At 35.0% G+C, this 19,763-nt stretch overlaps 1 protein-coding gene and 1 long non-coding RNA gene across 15 annotated transcripts; one reads left to right on the plus strand and one right to left on the minus strand.

Moving 5' to 3' along the window:
- Positions 1–2,201: 2,201 nt before the first annotated feature.
- Positions 2,202–18,675, minus strand: LOC103496785 (uncharacterized). Of its 10 annotated transcripts, none has more exons than XR_007821703.1 (8): positions 18,455–18,675; positions 18,264–18,348; positions 17,783–18,189; positions 16,912–16,978; positions 7,368–7,536; positions 5,249–5,494; positions 4,678–4,744; positions 2,202–2,555 (listed from the first exon to the last, which is right to left on the minus strand). It is a non-coding gene; the product is annotated as an uncharacterized LOC103496785 (long non-coding RNA). The 10 variants fall into 10 exon arrangements; XR_007821701.1 differs by having other exon boundaries at positions 17,783–18,178; positions 18,455–18,674; XR_007821704.1 differs by lacking the exon at positions 18,264–18,348 and having other exon boundaries at positions 17,783–18,178; positions 18,455–18,673.
- On the plus strand, positions 4,745–7,575 carry LOC103496786 (transcription factor BEE 3-like). Of its 5 annotated transcripts, none has more exons than XM_008458776.3 (6): positions 4,748–5,614; positions 5,715–5,831; positions 5,958–6,023; positions 6,107–6,175; positions 6,261–6,300; positions 7,076–7,575. In XM_008458776.3, exons 1-6 carry the CDS (start codon positions 5,228–5,230, stop codon positions 7,090–7,092), a joined length of 696 nt encoding a protein of 231 aa, XP_008456998.1. In that variant the 5' UTR covers positions 4,748–5,227; the 3' UTR covers positions 7,093–7,575. The 5 variants fall into 5 exon arrangements, with proteins under 5 accessions (XP_050942165.1, XP_050942164.1, XP_008456998.1 ...); XM_008458774.3 differs by having other exon boundaries at positions 4,749–5,614; positions 6,261–6,338; XM_051086208.1 differs by having other exon boundaries at positions 4,745–5,614; positions 5,958–6,175.
- Positions 18,676–19,763: the final 1,088 nt, after the last annotated feature.

Raw genomic sequence — 19,763 nt, forward strand, 5'->3', positions numbered from 1 at the left:
TAACTCCTTTTATTTTAGGTGGACCCACTTCAGTAATAAAGATAACTTAAGACCCGAGAATATAATTTGCTTGAAAAATTGATAAAAATTAAATACAAAGGAGAACTTGTTCCTAATTTCAAGATTTCAAACTCTAATTAATCAAACTAGATTGAAAGTTTTAAAACATGTATTCTTCACACAAAAATACAAACAAAGCATATAGTTTGAGGGATAAAACTCAATTAGAAATCCATCATTTAAATTTAAGTTGTCCTGTTACAAAATGTGGAATTACTTTAAACTAATTGAAAAGAGGGAATGTGAAAGGGCACAACCTTTCGAGTAGATTTTCTAAATTCATAAAAATCCTTCCATTAGCCTCATAAATATAAATATATAAAACTTAATGAGTACGTAATTCGTTAAAGATGTAAATAAATCTGAATGTTTCGATTCATTGTGACTTTTGGATAAAAAGATATCTTTTGGTGTAAGAATAGTTTTCAATTCTTTACCAATTATTGGAAGCTTAGCTTGTAAGTAGTTCACTTCACTTCTCACTTCAGCTAATCATTACTAATTATTTGAAGGTGACAAAATTTTCTATCTCAAAGTTTGAGAAGATGACTACAAAGTTGCTTTACAAAAAAGAAAAATACTTATGGCGTGTTTGGGACAAGGGTTATATAAGTTTATAATAACCATCTATTTGATACATGAAATAGTATTTTCTCTATTTAACTATAGTAAACATTCTTTCAAGACACTCAATGCTACGGTATTTACTATTTAGTATAGTTTTTACTATTTTATAGTCATATTTTTATTCTTTGTTACAATGTTTACTATTTTCTTCTCAAACTAAAATAATATAATACAAATTATTGTAACCCAACGAAAATAACCTAGACCTATAATAATTTACTCATTGTCTCGAAACAACCCTTAAAATTCGATGAAGGAATCTTCTCGAAAAAAACGACAGAATGATAAGCAAATAAAGGGTAATGATTACTTGAAGCATCGTAAACTACTTCCAAGCTGAGAGCTTCCAAATCACGGTGAAGATTGCAACTATTTGTGCATGTGCATCAAAAGGCAAATTTTCTTCCTAAAATCGCAATAAATCTAAAAGTTCATATTCATTTCCTTCTTTAATGAATTACATATTAAGGATTTTTTATGAATCTAAACAATTTAGGTGAAATGTTTTGTTCTTTCATAGCGTCTTTTCAATTAATTTAAAGTAATTCTACATTTTGTAATAAGACAACTTGAATTTGAATGAATTTTTTTACAGTTTTATCTCTCAAGCTTTATGTTTTGTTTGTATTTTTGGTGTTTAGAATGCATATTTTGGGATTTTAAATCTGGTAGAATTAGATTGTGGAGAGTACGAAATCTTGAAGTTAGGATCAAATTCTTCTTTCTTATTAATTTTTGATCAATTTTCAAAGCCAAATCTATTTCACTTTTCTTATGGTTGTTACTACTTTGGTGTTATTACTTATTATCATCGTAGGAATTTACCTGGAATAAGGGGTTCTCATACGTGAATATAATTCTCTTTATCGTTTGGTATAAGAGCGTTTGGTATAAGAGCTTTTGGCTCTAAACAAATGATATTCTTACTTTGTTTTCTTTTCCACGTCATAGAACCATTTCTTCATATTTCTTGTGACTCTTCATTTTTTCATATTTTATTGCTTCATACGTTATATGTTATATGTGATTGTTGATAAAATAAACAAAAAATTTAAAAGAAAGAAAGAAAGAAAGAAACACGAAGAAAAGGAAGTGAAAAAAAAAAAGCAAAAAAAGGTGACTTATAATCTTCTTGTGATTTTTCGTATTCTGTGTTTAAAAAAAAAATTCTCAAGCAAGTTTCGAAGTATTGTGGTTTGAATCTAAAAGGAGTCCAAACAAATTCCATCTCCATCTTTCTGTCATTCCCATCTTTTCATTCACACCTTTTTGTTCATTCTCATTTACCAAAATTCTATCTTCAATTTCTCTTAGCTTCCTTTGCTTCTTAAAAGTTTGTTTCATTACCTAGTTACACTTGTTTTCTATATTTGATATTTTTGTGACTTTCCACCTTCTAGCAAAACTGTCATTGTTTTTACATGATTCTCACGAGAAAACTATAAAATTTGCTTAAGTTCGAGACACTAGAAGTGTTATGATATATCTCAGCCACGAGGAAATTGCCACAACACTTGTGCCAATAAACATCATAAATTTTGGAAGAATATATGAGAAAGTCTGTCTGAGTTACGCAATTTGAAAGACATCTCATTTAACGAACAATTGAAGTTGCAAGAGCAAGGAAGAACCAAACACAAGTTATCAAAAATATGAAAAATCATCCACTGCCGAAAAAATGACCAACCAATTCCAAATGATGGAGATCTTCCACAAGTAAAGAAGGATGATTCAAACGATAAAGTTGTTGAGATGTGTGAGGGTTATCACCAAAATTTTGGAGTGGAATCAAAAGGAGACGTAGTCATGGAGGGCAAGAAGATACTTCAACCCGAGACCATAACAAACTCTTCAGAGAAAAGTGAGACCTACGAGACAATAGAAAAAAAAATACTGTGATTAAGAGAGCAAGTGAAAAAAAAAAGTATTTGAGTGAGGAAAATCATGAGTGGAATTATTGTTTTTACTAATGATCTTTCCTATTACTTTCCTTGCGTTTCTTCCTTCATTAAAGACACAACGGAAGATATTCAAGTTTGCAAATTTTGATCACCGACAATTGGACAGGCTACAAAGAAATTTCACATTTGCTTTTGGAAGAGACAAGACTTTCAAACTTATTTCCAAAGTTCGAGACAATGACTACGAAGTTGCTTTACAAGAAGTACTTAATATAGAAAAAGGAAAATGATAAACAAATAATTGACAATGATTAGTTGAAGCATTAAATGAACTACTTCCAAACTAAGCTTCCAAGGTGAATAATTGTAACTATTGATGCAGAAAAGGACAACTTTTCATCCAAAAGCCACAATGAATCTAAAAATTCAGATTTCTTCACATCTTTACGAATTATGTACTTATTTAATTTTGTATATTTACAATTATGAGAGTAGTTGTAGTTTATGAATCTAAACAATTTAGTTGAAAAGTTACGTCGTTTCATAGTGTCTTTTCAATTAGTTTAAATAGAGTTGTAATTCCACATTTTATAATAGGATAACTTGAATTTGAATGAATTTCTCGTAGATTTGAAATCTTGAAGATAGGAGCAAATTCTCCTTTCTTCTTGATCTTCGATCAATTTTCCAAATCAAATCTGTGTTAGTTTTCTTGGGATGTTATCATTTTGTTAATTGGGTTACTTTTATTATCACTGTGGGGATTCACTTGGAACAAGGGAACTTCTCATACATGATTGAGGCAGTTCCTTTTATTAGAAACAACCCCTCAGAGAATACTATTATCAATATACTACCTCCCTATCCACTGCATCAACATGGACTCCCAACCATTCTTCCCGGGCAGCCACCAAAAGTCAGTCTGAATACCACTGTTTTTAAGGGTAGGAAAGATCTAGAGGATGGTATGGAAGGGTTTGCCTGTGAAAATCTCAAATTTGTGAGTAATTTGCAAACTTCACAAGTCAGCTTTGCTTGTTAGAGGCTCCATTAAGATTAAGATTAGAAATGGAGGTCTAAAAATGGTTCATAAAACTCAAGTGAGTGAAGCACAACAGCGTACTCGTACTCATTCCGTTGAAATCAGAGGTTGGGTTCAAATCTCCACTTTTGGTATTAAAAAAATGGCTACAAGCAATGAGATAATCAGATTTAACCAAATACAAACCTATGGTGATATAGTGCCAATTTGTTTAGCCTTCATTCCAGCAAAGCTAAGGGGGATAGAAAAACTATGATCTAATAATACTAAAAAAGGATGAATATGAAAACTGTTCATAATATATGGGAAATTTTAATATTGAGATGTCCAAAAAAATAAAAAAACAAAAACAAAAAGAAGAAGAAGAAGGCAACTTCTCAAGTTATTAAGCGGGACTTGAATAATTAATCACTAATCTGCATGAAAGAATCAGATTTTGATTATTTAAAGATGCATCAGGAGTCAGGACTAACATTGAAATAAATAAAATATTGATGCTACTGGTGATTGTGCTTCAAAAGTCGAGAAAACAAATAGAACAAAGATGTTTATCAATTTTGTTCTTCAACGTCAACTGCAAAGAACAAATGACCTTATTCATGCACATATTTACAAACTTTTGGAAAAACCATACTCATCCAGATCGTCCAACTCAATCCACCCCCAAAGGGAATTCATTTTAAAAATTAGCATTTACTTCACATAATTCACCAATATACACAGAACTATTCATCAAACTTTATCTAAGACACATGTCAAAAATCTATTTATTCAAACATATAACGGAAACTTATAAGTTGGCAGCAACAATATTGAATGCAAAATCTGTTTCAAGAAAGGGACCTTTGTTAACCTTGTTTTGGTGCTTCACATCACAATCAATAGTAGTTAGGAGCCAATAATGTTATTTCCATCATTTTCATTCCAAGTAGAGCACTAATCATCCAACCATTAACCAATTTCCAAGAAACTCACTCAATTTATTCGTCTTAAAAGCATTTGGAAAATTATCAAAAGGAAGAAATTTTCTGAAAAAGTAAGGATTACCTGCTAATTTAGTCGGCTTCTGCTTCTTATCATCTGTAGTCTAGCTATGCTTCTCAAAAGAGAACTTCTGCTCATAATGGAAAGTGGGGAAGAAGGAAAAAAATATGAAAGCAGCTATGGTCAGAAAATGTTAAAGCATACAAAAGAAGATCTGAGATAAACAAGATTTGTGTTGTTATCTTCATTTGCCTCTTTATGGCTTTATTACTTCCTCTTTACACTAAAATTTTGATTTATCTCTCTCTCCTTTCCCAAACAGTAGAAAATCAAACCAACCATAGATGCTTACATTTGCTAATACATATTAGATAACATGTATATCCTTATCATGGACCCTACTTATCAGGGAGTTTCAACGTCAGAAAATGGGGTTTTGTATCAAGCAGATCACAAGTGCTAACTATCTAGTAATCATCTTCACTTACTTAGTTTTGAAGGAAATCATAAATTGCATCCACATCCAACTGGTAAATACAAGTTTTTTATTGGGCAATTTGATTTAAATAACCCATATAAGTAGTTAAGCCTACAAACTTTGAGAAACTCAACCATGAGAGAATTTAGACAAAACCTGCAACACTTCAAGTCTTCCAAAGCATCTGAAGAAATGACCTTCAATATGGAAGTCATAAACCAGTTCTCTAATGCGACGGAGAGTGTGTTAGAGGATTTCAATGAAACAGAATCATCAGTGGAAAACTTCTGGGGCTACCATTTCCAGCTACCGGAAAACACATCGCCAAGCTCACTTTCCAATTTTTCTTCTGTTGCTCTACTGAAATGTCAGAAAGATTTTCCAGTGATAACTCGAAGCAGTCTACTTGTAGATAGTGCACAAGAAACCATGAAAAGAAAAGAGAAACAAGTATCAGAAAGCAATTCAGGAATCCTTTGTGCAGCTTTTGGAAATGACAGTAGTAATGCTAGGTCTTCAAAAGCAAGTGTCAATTTTCCAGAAAATTCTTTCTATTGATTTGAACTTATATTCTCTCTTTAAGCATTAGATACGCATCTTATTTGTTTCTTTGTTTACTCAGAACTTGGGAGGAGGAAGGAAAAGAAGGAATTGTGAGAAAGAACAAGAAAAGCCTGGAGTAGTTCATGTTAGAGCAAAACGAGGTCAAGCAACAGATAGTCACAGTTTAGCAGAAAGGGTATTTACTAAATTATACAATATTTCTTCCTAAACACAATGAGTTTGACGGATTGATATACTGGTCTTCAATATACATATCAATTACTGAATAATCCAATACTAAAACAGTCTTTTCATATTTCAGGTGAGAAGAGAGAAAATCAACCACAAATTAAAATGCTTGCAAAACATTATTCCAGGTTGTCACAAGGTAATTTCTTTTTTCATGGACCAGTACAAAATATTGGAGTCTCAACTCTCAAGTTCAAACAAAATTTCCATATTATTTTGCAGTCAATGGGCATGGCGATGGTGTTGGATGAGACTATCAATTATGTTTATTCACTACAAAATCAGGTCGAGGTGAGGAATATGATAAACTTTTCATAAGTATCAATAATATTTTTATTTAATAGCCCTGATGGATTTACTTTGTTCCTGAATTCAGTTTCTCTCAATGGAGCTTGCAGCTGCATGTTCCACTTTAGGTATAAATTTTGGCATGGGGGATAACAGATAAGCTTTGGTACTCCAACAACTACCCAAAAGTTTATTTACTTTTGACATTTTACTTTCTACTAATGAAACCATGGAGTAAATTAGTGCCTACTTTAACTGGTTTTGTTCAGGGATCTATTTCTGAAAGCATGGGAGGAAGTTACTTTTACTTTTTCATTTTGCAAAGCAAGTTACTTCCCTTATGGCAAAAATAGAAGTATGTCTAGGAGAATGAAAAAAAGAAAAAAAATAATAATAATAAAGAAACGTATAGACACTCCTTTATTTCAGTTCACACAAGTTCTTCACTCACCTCATTTTTTGTCTTCATGACATGACTTCTCCTTACACAAAATTTTTCTCTCCACCTACCCCAAGATAATTCCTTTAAAGAGTTTGGATGTTGAATAAGAATTTACCATTCACGCTGAAGAAAACAAGAAACAAGGGGGGGAGGGATGTCAAGTGCAATGATATTTATTGATAGATCAACAGAAAAATGGTGTGGATTGGCTAGAGGAAGGGTAGGAGTAGGGTGGGTTTAAAAAGAAGGATAAAAAGTTAATTTTTGTCCAGACTTAATTTAACAAAAAGATCTAAGAATATGGTGGGTCGAGTGAGCCAGTTTGATTGGACAAAGCTAAATTCCCAAGAAATCAAACAATATAAAATAAACTTCTTGCTAAGTATGGAACTCATATTGGTGCTTTGTTTATTTATTAATGTTAAAGAATTGATGTTTAAGCTTTAATCATAACACTGCAGGGGACAAGATCACATGAGAAATAGGAGATAAAGAAATTATGAGGAAATGATAAAGAGAGCAGAGTTGCTTCCACTTGATTAAGCCCTTTTTGACTGCAAATGGGGCATCTGTTATCTATCTGTTGTCACAAATCACATGAGTTTGCTTCCTACATTCATTTTCCTTTTAGGCAAACAAGATAGTGCTTTTTCACAAGTCTACAGAATGCCGAAAACAAAACTATCAGAGAGTGATGTATCAGTTTTACATCTAGCGTAAGTTGCAGATAGTAGAAAAGTTGCAACCAAATACCTGATATTGGCCATGTCCGGTCCATATGAGATTTTTAACAGCTTCTTGATGGGATTTTGTTATCTTGTCTGGGTCATGTCTACTTGTTTAAACAACTGAGACTGTGATTCTCTTTTGACTTTGTACTATCATTTTATGTCTTCAGCCAATAGCTTAGGTTTTTTAAGACCTTAAATTATCAAATGAAAAGTAACTACATTAGCTGGTACGCCCTACATTTGCAGTAGGATAACTGTTCTTTCAGTGGTCACTTGTCAGAATAGCAATATAGGTAACTAACTACCAATAGTCATCAAATTGATAAAAGATGATCAATATCAGATAAAATAAATATGAAACCAGATATATTTTCAAAATCTAAAGCAAAACTATGCAGAACAAAATTTTATCATGAGACTGATAAAAATTAGTAGTTTAATGTAAAGATGTCAATTAGCGAAAAAGAACACTCGAACGATTAAAAAATATACGAAAGAAGCTAAAAACTAAAATTTATTGACACAAGCTGAATACTTTAAATAGTATACTCTATATCTACACAACTAGAAATTAACTTGCCTATAACTTTGCCTTATTAGTATAGCCAAGTCATGATCTCCATTTTCTATAGATATTATCGTTGATACTAATATCATGCATGTGTTTTATAGTGTATTAGTTGTATCACAGGTATAAATTAAGTCAATTCAGAGTTGACTTGAGTGAAGAAACAGTTGATTGTACCGATTTAGTTGATTGTATTGAAATTGATAAAGACAGATATCAAAAGATTCTGTAATGTATGTTGATCTTGAATAATTATTCTATGTTGAAACAACAAATGATTTTAATCAATTACTTTTAGATATGGTACTTTATCCTTAATACTAAGATTACTCTTCCCCAATGATCCACAATCGAATTCAGTGTACTTCATAAAGTTTGTATGAGCCAAAAGAGCCCTACTTTTAAAGGATTTCATGTTTGTAGCTTGTACTTTTTAGAGTGATATGATTAAGGAAACAGCAGATTTATATAGACACGGTGTTGGGCAACAATCAATGGAAATCTGATCCACAAAATTCTTTCATTTGTCTCATAACCAACTAATGCAGAAATACAACAAAATCTCCACAAAGAAAATATATGAAACAAGAGTTGTTGCAATTTTGGGGCCACATTATAGCACATAAAATACAGTATATGGGCTAAAAATACAAAATTAGAGTGTATAAAGAGGCTAATTTGCATATAAGTGGTTATCGACTGCCCTGTCCCAAACCAAAAATTGCAAGCCTAAACGGAAGCCACAGCTTGACCCAGGAAATGATTACACCTATCTTTGCTTCAATATTCCAAGAGAAAAGAAAAGAAAAGAAAACCAAAGAAAACCAAAGGTAATGAAGCCCACAATAAATAAGAACGTCATACTTTTGCATGATTAACAAGCCTGTCTACTAACAACCAGGCATTGCAGACTTCATCAGAGACGTCTCCTACAGGATGTCCAAATCAAAGGGTATGGACCAGTTCTAGATACTCTCTAAAATCCAAAACTCCACGAAGTCTAATATTTCATTATCATGACACACCCAAATGGAATGGCTCTCCTTCAGCTAAGGAGGAAATTAAGTGGTGTTTAAAGGGCAACCACCAGCTATGATGATAGAGAAACAAATTATGGAAGAGCCCACAAATAAATTGAACGAGAACATAAGAAAACAGACAGAAATTACAAGGGGGCTAACCGAATCGGCCCGACGGGGAGCAAAAAGATCCGAGGCCATGGCCAATAAAAGAGAATGAAACTGTGGGAATGGTTGTTGGGCCTTTCAGCAAACACAGAACAAAGATGTGGGGTTTACCATTGCAACATCGAGACAGAGCAAGTGGTCTATTAGTATCATTTGCCTTGCGAAATCTCTACCAATCACTTGCTTCCATGATATGAAATTGAGTATATTTCAAACGTTTGGTTTTTTTTTTCTTTTTCTTTTTGGTTGTTGTTGCAAGGATGACCATTTTTTATGGGCCAATTGAAAATTGGCTCAAAGATAATGAGATGTGGTCTTCTAACTCTGTCAGGATCGTGAAAGATTTAAATTATAGTTTTTAAGTTAGACTTATCTTTCCACATTTTATGTTTAACGTTGTAAAGGATTTAAACAAGAGTTACAAGTTAAGTAGGATTGATAGACATTGTTATAAGAAGAACGATGTCGGTCGACTTCATGCCACATCTCAATTCTAGTGAGAAGGTGTTCCGAGATGGGGTGTGACACATAACACTTAAACTCACGAATTTCCTTCCAAAAAATAATAACAAAGAAGGAAGCGAAACTCATATCATCAAACAAGTGAACCAAATTAGCCTATAAAAGTCTCCATCTCTACTATGTAAAAAGGAGGTCTGGAAGGACCAGAAATAGAGGAGCTTCGAGAGGCTTGTCTCCATGAGAGCTAGGGGAAAGGAATAACCTTTCCCCTTTTGTAGAAGTTCTTGCCTTCTTCATGTGAACCCCGAATCTTTTAAAAGCTTAAGTCATCCGAAGAGTTTGGATGGATAATTGTTGTTTGTAGTTAACTTATAAGAGGTTCTTTATGACACTATTTGTGATCTTTTTAGTGTCATTGATTTCATTTTTGTCACTACTAATTTTTGGAACCAAGAAATCTTTTGCTCCCCTATTGTCAATACTCAGTTCCATGTCATAGGCACGAGTCGCTAACTCTTCAAACGTGCGAGGTTTTATTCCCAGCAAAATGTAAAGAAGCTCCCAGTATATGCCTTGGGTGCACATTTCCACAGCTGACAGTTTGGAGAGTCGATCCTTGCAGTCAAGACTGAGAGCTCTCCATCGATTGATGTAGTCGATAACTAGCTCTTCCTATTGTTGTCTTGTATTTGTGAGCTCCATCATGCTTACAGTGTGCTTGGTGCTGTAGAAGCGATTTAGGAACTCTTTTTCTAGTTGTTTCCAGTTGTCAATTACTTTTGGCTCTAGATCAGTATACTACTTGAAAGCATTTTCTTTCAAGCTTTGAACGAACTACCTAACTAGTTAGTCTCCTCTTGATTCTGCATTCTCTCATGTTTTGACAAAGTGGGCGATGTGCTGTTTCGGGTTACCCTTTCCACCGAACTGTTGGAATTCTAAAGGTTGGTACACAAGCGACATTCGCAGGTCATTGATTCTTTTGGTATATGGCTTGGAGTACATAAAAGAAGTTTGTGGCAATCCTTCATACTGAGCTCCTATAGAGCTTGTGATCATATCCTACAATTGTTGGACTAATGGGGAGGTGATGGAGATGGACTGTTGGCGTCTGGCTTTCCTGCAACATAGCTTTTCCTTTATCATTAGCTTTGACATTAGGAGTTTTGCTTGACTCAATAGTTTCACAAGCCTTCATTTAACCTTTCAAGGCAGCGATTCATGATCTCACTCCTCGACAGCTTTCATTAGAAAATTTATTTTTCTCTCCATCTCTGCCATGGCTGCCTCAGCTGTTACATCTGCCATCATGACAGACTTTGCATCAATGTGTGATTCTTGGTTTGATGGATCAGAATGAGGAGTAAATTTTTCAAACAAAGGATTCTCTCTAATGATGATCCCACCTTTAGGAGATTCCATCAGTTGCTTAAGGATTCTTTGTGCGATGACATAACCTTAATCCTATTCTTGGATGATCCTCTTTGAGTGACTGCGGGTGACATGTCTCGTGTAAGCGTCGCTTGCAACAGAAAATTTAGATTCAACTTTCTTTAATGTCATTGGTTTGCTTGTAGATTTAGATGACGAGAAAGAGATGAGAAGTAGAAATACTCCACTAGGCGTGCCAATTTGTTCATACGAGATTTTTGGAGAAATTTGGTTTGTGGAGTTGAACTTGTGTTCATGTTATGCTTGCATTGATTTGATACGATGTGATTTAATCTCTAGAATTTAATCCTCTGATTCTCTTATTGTATGCTTAGGCTTTATTTGAGAAAGTGGAGCACATGATTTTTTTTTAAGTTGGAGACTTGGAAGAAACCTTGTATCTTCATAGGAGCTTCAATCATCGAGGACAGTCGACTTCATGATTAGGTCATGATTAGGAAGTCTTCTAGTTCTTCAATCATCGAGGGCAATCGACTTCATGATTAGGGAGTCTTCTAGTTCTTGAGAGAATTCTATTTAGACCTTCTAGAGTCAAATTCTCTTTAGACCTCCTGGAGTAAAAGATTTATAACAGAACTCTTCTATTTATAGAATTCTCTGGTGGGCTTTTATGGACTTGAGCCTAGTTGGTCCATGGACCAAACCCATGGGCTCAACCACATGGGTTTGGATCATATTTAACATTTGGATCAATTGAATTTTAGCCAAAGTAAACAATATTTAATTTGATTTAATGGTCATAATAAAGACTTGTGACATCATTAGAATTGGCCAATTTGTCATTAATTTTAATTGAGGATACATGCCAATTTTTAGTTAATCCCAAATGCAATTATTTTAGTAAATGACGTGGCAATTTGTGATTGGTTCCAAAATTTTTTATTCAACCGATTTTATTTTTTATATAATAAAATACTTTTATTGGCATTGGTTTTCTGAAAAAAAAAACTCTAGGAATTTTTAGTGGCGCACTTTAATATGTCACAAAAGATATTTGTAACGGTTCCAAATTAACTTTTAGCAACAACATTATCTGTCACTAAAATATCACCTTTAGTGGTGAGTGCAATATGTTACTATAAAAAATAAATAGTGACATAACATATGTTACTAAAAGTAAACTAAAAGTAAACTTTTAGTAACGCGGAAACGTCACTAAAAGTATATCTTTTGCGGTGCGTAATTGTTGTGTCGCTAAAACTTTTAGCTACACCGATTTAGCGATGAATGGCTCTGCGCCGCTAATACTTTTAGCGACGTGTTTTTGCTTTTTAGTGACGTTTTTGGTGTGCCACTAAAAACGCAATTTCTTATAGTGTTGCCAACATCCTTGACCTCTTGGATAACTCTTAACTGAACACCTTCTTTGCTTTGGCTTCAACTCTCACAAGCAACTCACCTCCCTCTACCTTTTCTCTTAACCTTACCCTTGGAGTGAAAGTGGTGAGAAATGAGGGTTTGCTGTCTTTAAAACACCCTTCGTGTCTAAAAATCGCTAATCTTGCGCATTAAATTTTTTCGAAAAAATGTCTGTCCCGCTTCGAATAAGTGATCTCAGCCAAGATTGGCCCAAGATCTGTCAAGATCTTCACATCTCTCTGCCAGACATGCCTGAAATCATGCCCAAGAACCCTAATTACACTTTCTTTTGCTTTTAGTCTCGGGCGAATACAACCCCGAGATGGCCTGAGTTTATTCACCCTTCGCTCCAAACTTTCAATCTCGATAGAATGTGGCCCCAAGATTGTCTGAGATCGTAACCTCTTAGGCTTCTGTCCTTTATCTATGTTGAAAAGCACTGAAATTGCCCTAAGATCCAACTCTAAAAGCTTTGTCTTTCACTCGGGCTGCCATAGCCCAGAGATTATCGAGATTTGCTCTATGGCTTTTTCCTGCCTCTTATTTTGGCCAAACAGATCAAGTCCTAAAGCCCATGACCCCAGTGAAATCTTTCTCTAAAAGAAAAGAAACAAAATTTGAAAGAAGCATGATGGCGATGAAAAGCGATGCCCAACTCTTAGAGAAAGACAGAAAAAAAAGTTTATCCATTTTCAGACTTTGATGTTGCAGACATGCTAGAGCAATTAATAGCGAAACAATTTATTTAGCTGCCAGAATGCAAACGACCAGAGCAAGTAGGAAAAGTAGATGATCCTAACTACTGTAAGTACCATCAAGTCATTAGTCACATTATTGAAAAGTGTTTCGTGTTGAAGGATCTGATTCTAAAGTTGGCTCGTGAAAAAAGATCGAGCTGGATATTGATGAAGTGACTCAGACGAATCATGTTGTAGTCGAGATGACTTCAAGTGTTCTGCCATCAACACTGCTTTATGATCAAAGGGAAATTTTGATTCAATTTGGGACTTTTGAACCTATATTTGTATGATTCCAACAAAAGATTTTGTGACAGACTCCCAAAACAAAAAAGAGTCTATCGTAGAGGATGGTAAAGGATGGATAGCTGTGACTCGTCGAAAAGGGAGACAACCAAATTTCATTCAAAAGTAGTTGCACTTCCATCAAAACTATGGAAAAGAAAGCAACCCTCATAAAAAGAAGGGAAAAAGAAATAAGAAGATGTGAAAGCCTAGACCTATCAAAGGAAAAGATGAGGACTTTCTCCGACCTCGACGGTCGATAACTTTGACAGAATGCATCCTAAGAAACTTCCTTAATGATCATCTAGAGGAAGTATTAGAGGTCAATGCATGTCATGCTGTCAGCATAGTAGAAACCGACATAAATTATGCATCTTCTGAAAAAGTCGACAATTAAAATGAAATTAAGCAAATGACTTGTGTCTTTGATCGTATCAAACCTTTAACTACTCGATCTTCAGTTGTCCAAAGAATGAGCATGGCCACGAAAGAAGAAGAAAACCAATGTCTACTTTCACTTGAACCACAGCTTTCAAAATGCTAAGTTTCTCTACATCGAAGAAAGATCGACCTTCAACATATGCTTTTGATCGTTTAAAGATTAACAAGCGATCAACATGAATGCGAGATGAAAACATTAAAAGCAAAACCATTTCATGAAGAAAACAATGACGATAAGATTCACAGTCGTGTCCCATTATGCATGAAGAGGAGGTTGTTTGTTGACATAAATACAAAAGGTTCCTTGACAGTGAAGCCAAAAGTTATTATATTCACCAATTCTACAAATGAAGAAGGTGAACAAATCCTTGATGAAAATATCAGCTACTAAATATGTAAAACTCCTTATGGTAAAAGCCTAAATTGCATGGTGCTCCCAGCCTACAAGAGGTTAAAAGGTGTATGGCAAAAAAAAAAAAAAAATATATTGAACTACGTTATGACTTGATCCCTATATTATAAAGGGTACGTAGGCAGCTTAAGGGAAACTTTAAGTTCAGTCCAGTAAAAAGAAACTCAAGTTGAACCACGTTATGACTTAATCCTTATAAGGGTACGTAGGCAACTTAAAATAAATATTAAGTTTAGTCGCACACAAACAAGAGCAAGATGCTCCAAAGTTAGATGCTTATAGAGGGCATTACTCCCCTGAAGTTCAACACTCTATTTTCAAGTTTAGAAGTTTCTCATAATAAAATTCCGAGGCTTTGTTGATGTGTCTTCAAATTTATGTTCAAAGATTTCATCAAGGCTCATTCAAATGCAAGACTGGAGACTTCACCAATGCTTCACCGACTTCAAGGATTGCACTGTTACTTTTCCATGTTCAATCTAGAAAGCTTCATCGATGCTTCCTCATATTCAGGCTCAAAGGCTTCATTGGTGCTTCCTTATATTCAAGCTTGAAGGCTTCATCGATGCATCTTTATATTCAAGCTTGAAAACTTCATCGATGCTTCCACATATTCAAGCTCGAAGGCTTTATTGATGGTTCCTCATATTCAAGCTCTAAAGCTTCATTGATGCATCCTCATATTCAAGCTCGAAGGCTTCATTAATGCTTCTTTATATTCAAGCTCAAAAGTTTCATCGATGCTTCCTCATATTCAAGCTCGAAGGCTTCATTGACACTTCCTCATATTCAAGCTTGAAGGCTTCATCGACGCTTTTGAATATTCAAGCTCGAAGGCTTCATCAACGCTTTCAAATATTCAAGCTCGAAGGCTTCATTGATGCTTTTGCATATTCAAGCTCGAAGGTTCATCGACGCTTTCTCACATTCAAGCTCAAAGGCTTCATCGTCACTTTCTCATATTTAAATTCAAAACCTTCATCTTCTTCAAGCCAAAAAAAAAAAGAAAAAACCTTCATCGTTGTTTCTTTAATCTCAAGTTTGATGACTTTAGGCTTTATTATTGCAAATGTAGCTCGGCCTCTCCAAGATGATGATGATGGTGTAGCTCTGCCTCCCTCTCTTCAAGATGCCGACGATGATGCAACTTCACCTTCGCCTCTCTAAGATGACGATGATGATGCATCTCAACCTCCCTCTCTCAAGATGACGACGACAGTGCAACTTGGCCTCTGCCTCTATAAGATGACGATGATGATGCAACTCTGCCTCTCCAAAATGATGATAGTGAAGAAGCTCTGCCTTTGCCTCTTCGAGATTATGATGATAATGCAGCTCTACCTCTGCTATCTCTAAAGGTGACGACGACGACGTAGCTTTGCCTCTACCTCTATAAAAATGATGATGATGTGTAGCTCCACTTCTGCCTTTCCAAAGATGAAGTCAACAATGCAACTCTACCTCTACCTCACTCGTTCCAAGATGACGATGACGGTGTAGCTTTGCCTCTACCTCTCCAAGATGACGACGACATTGCAACTCTAACTCTTCCTCTCCAAAATGAAGATGGTGTCATTCCTCTTCTTTAGAATGATGACAATGCAGAGCAAAGATGCCTGGTCATTCCTACTAGGAAGGTGGATCTGACGGCAAATGCTTGATCGTCCCCTAGTAAAAGTTGGATCACTGACGACGAGGCAGAACAAAGATGCTCGATCGTTGCTACTAGGGAGATGGATCTGATGACAAATGTCTGATCGTTCCTACTAGAAAGGTGGATCTGACGACAAATGTCCGATTGTTCCCTAGTAGAAGTTGGATCATTGACGACAAAGTAGAATGAAGTTGTTCGATTATTTCTAGTAGGGCGGTGGATTTGACGGTAAATGCTTGATCGTCTCCTAGTAGAAGTTGGATTGATGACAACGAAGTAGAACGAAGATGCATGATCTTTCCTACTAGGGTGGTGGATTTGACGGAAAATGTCTGATTGTCCCCTAGTAGAACTTGGATCGCTGACGGTGAAGCAGAATGAAGATACCTGATCGTTCCTACTAGGGAGGTGGATCTAACGAAAAATGCCTGATCGTCTCTTAATAGAAGTTGGATCATTGACGGTGAAGCAGCACGAAGATGCCTGATTGTTCCTACTAAGACGGTGGATCTGATAGCAAATGTCCGATCGTCTCTTAGTAGAAGTTGGATTGCTGATAGCGAAGCAGAACAAAGATGTCTGATCCTTCCTACTAAGGTAGTGAATTTGATGGCAAATGTCACACCCCCTCCCAGACTACCTGCTACCTTAGACCGAAAGATGGCGTGAAGCCGACGAACAACGCTTTTTTGTACATGTATCTGTCGACTCTGCTTAAAACTTTCATGTGACGAATTTGCCAATCTAGTATATAAACTATTATACATGCAACAAAATACAGCGGATCCTAGGCTAGTCAAACACAGATAGTCAAACACATACATGAAGTGTACCTCAAAATTTACCGATTTCACGAGTAAACCTAAAGACACCTTAATCAAAATATAACCAACAAAATTTACACAACTAAAGCTCCTAAAGCTTATACAAACTGTGGAGTATCTATAACATACAAGGGTGTATATACATCACAACACCACAGACTCTATGCCCAACTCAAAACACGTACTTGCAATTGATAATGGAGCTTCAGCAGACTAAGGCAGTCTATCAGACATCGGGAACTCGATCTCTAGCTGGAAAATGGGTAAAACATTTTGGAAAGGGTGAGCTATGAAGCTCAGTGAGTGACTCAATTTAAAACTATGAATTTAAAGATAAGAGCACGTGATAACTTTACACATATAAATCTGCTTATACAAGTCGTAAATGTAAGCGCGTAGTAGTAAGAATAGCTTCCTTGAATACTCAGCATGTTCATCATTGAAATCTAGCAAGGCATATCAAGTATATCGAAGAATTTTAACTAACATGATAAATCTACGTTGTGTAGGGTACACCCAGTACAACAACGTTTACAAGCTCTACGATGTAGTGGGGCCCGCCCAGCACTCCCATCATCTTTGTCGTAGTGGGGCCCGCCCAGCACTCACGACAGCATCGTTGTTACAGAGTACACTCAACGTCAACAACGGAATCTAACCAGTGTGCACACGGTAATCTCTAGCCTCAGGCTCAAGATCTCAGTCATGTTGTTAATGAAAATTTCATAAATCATCTAAAAATATTAAAAAAATGCCAGCTTATAAATTTTACTCAAAGCTCGAACTTTACTCAGCTCTTTCGTGGAAAACTGTAGTTCTTAAAACAAAACTTCTTACTAATTCATGCTTTGCTTAAGACATTATGGTTTAAATACTTTCCAAACATTTAATATCTACATGCTAGCATAAATTTCTTTAAGAAATCTAGTCTCCAAATGTATACTTGAAAATAGTCATGAATTCAAATACCTTTCATGGCTTCGTAAATAAACATTTATCGCATTCAATCATAATAACAGTTATGGAAAATATTTCAAAGTTGGTTTTGTCACTCACAGTCTTGGGCTAGATCCTTGGTTTATAAGCTCGGTTTAATTCTTCTCGGCCTGCCAACAACCCAACCGAGTATTAAAACTCTAAACTTTCTAGTTTTCTAAAGATATACATAACATGTCGCACCAAAGATGACGCTCGCGAAAACAAAGCTTAAGAAATAAAATCCTATTTCAACAATTCTCTGAAATTTCCAGATTTCTAACATAAACTTCAAAGGACTATAACCTTCTCAATACATAACCAAAATGAGTGTTCTTTATATCAAAATCTTCATTTTGAAATCCTCTAAAACTTATCTGAAGACATGTAAATCTGATTCTCCGTGCATAAACTCAGATAATCCTCGAAACAGAACCACTTCTAGAATCGCGCGCACATGACCTCTTTAACTTGTCCCTACAATTTAACTGATTTTTAGTCATTTTGGTTCACGATTTCGTCAGGAAAGTTGTAGTAAATTGAATAAGCTTTTCAACCATACCAAATAGAGATTCTAACTCCACTGGTACACTCTAAAATACAAGAAAAACAAGAGACCTCCTGATTTCGAGTGAAAACCAACTGCCCTGTTTTCTTCATCAAAAAGCAGCAAATGAATATCCGAATTTGCTCCAACTTTCTTCATAAAATTTGTTTGCAAATGAGTTAACTTTCAGTAAATGTAAACCTCACCTCTTAATTCCTTTTGAAGAGTTCAAACCGAATTAAAAACCAGTGATGTGCAGAATGAACTAAAATTCAGCCATGGATACACTTTGCTTGAGTTCTCCTCCTCTTCTTCAACCTCAAAATTCTAGTAAAATTCCTCTTCATCTTCCAAACTCTCTCTTAGAAGTTCTCTGCAAATTGTAGAAGGAAAAAAAAATGGAAGTTGGATGTCTTCAAAATTCTTGGTGGTGAAGGGAAGAGAAGAAGAAGAAGAAAAGAAAAAATGAAATTTTCTTCTCTTTTTCTTCTTTTTATCCTTTCTTTTCTTTCTTTTCTTTAATTTATTTAATAAAACTATTTAATATATATATATATATATATATATATATATATTTGCACTTAATTTCTATTTTTTTTCTTTTTTTTCCACATTTAAAGAAATTAAACGAAGATGTCCGATCGTTACTACCCGAGAGGTGGATTTCACGGCAAATACCTGATCATCTCTTAGTAGAAGTTGGATTGCTAATGGCAAAGCAAAATGAAGATTCCCGATCGTTCCTACCACGAAGGTCGATCTGATGGTAAATGTTCGATCTTCTCCTAATAGAAGTGGATCGCTTACGGAGAAGCAGAACAAAGATGTTCGATCGTTCCTACTAGGGTGATGGATCTGACGGCAAATGTCTGATCGTCCCCTTGTAGAAGTTGGATCGCTAACGGCGAAGAAGAACTAAGATGTCCGATCATTCTTATTAGGGAGGTGAATTTGACAGCAAATGCCTGATCGTTCCCCAGTAGAAGTGGGATCGCTGACGACAGAATCACCGCTACAAACAAGTGTGAAAAAAAGAAGAATAAAAATAAAGAGAAGAAATAAGTCTCACCTTTTGTAAACACTTTTGGAAGCAAAGAAAGACCTGACAACTCTAGTTCCTATAAAAAGAGAAATAAAAAAGAATGTAAAGTTAAAAAAGAAGAAAAAAAGAAAAAAGAGAAAGGGAGAAGAGAAGTTTTTTTTTTTTCTCATAGCTTTGTTCTGCTTGATGAGGAAAGAATGATTAAGGTATGAGTCTATTTATAAGGCTAACAAATCCAATTCCTAATAAGATTTGGAATGATTTTAAATATTTTTTAAATAATAAAATAAAATTAAAAATCAATTATCTTAGGAAAATTTTCATAAATATTACAAACTACTAAAATATCTACGGTCCGTGTAACAAAGCCCATAAAGTTAGCCATTTTTTAAAAATTCCAAGTTTGCCCTTCAATCTTTCTTCTCCTCTTTGCGATTTTTTTACCGTCTTTCTTCCGATTTCTTTCCATATTT

This window comes from Cucumis melo, chromosome 6 (assembly GCF_025177605.1).
Source record: "Cucumis melo cultivar AY chromosome 6, USDA_Cmelo_AY_1.0, whole genome shotgun sequence".
Taxonomy (NCBI): Eukaryota; Viridiplantae; Streptophyta; class Magnoliopsida; order Cucurbitales; family Cucurbitaceae; genus Cucumis; species Cucumis melo.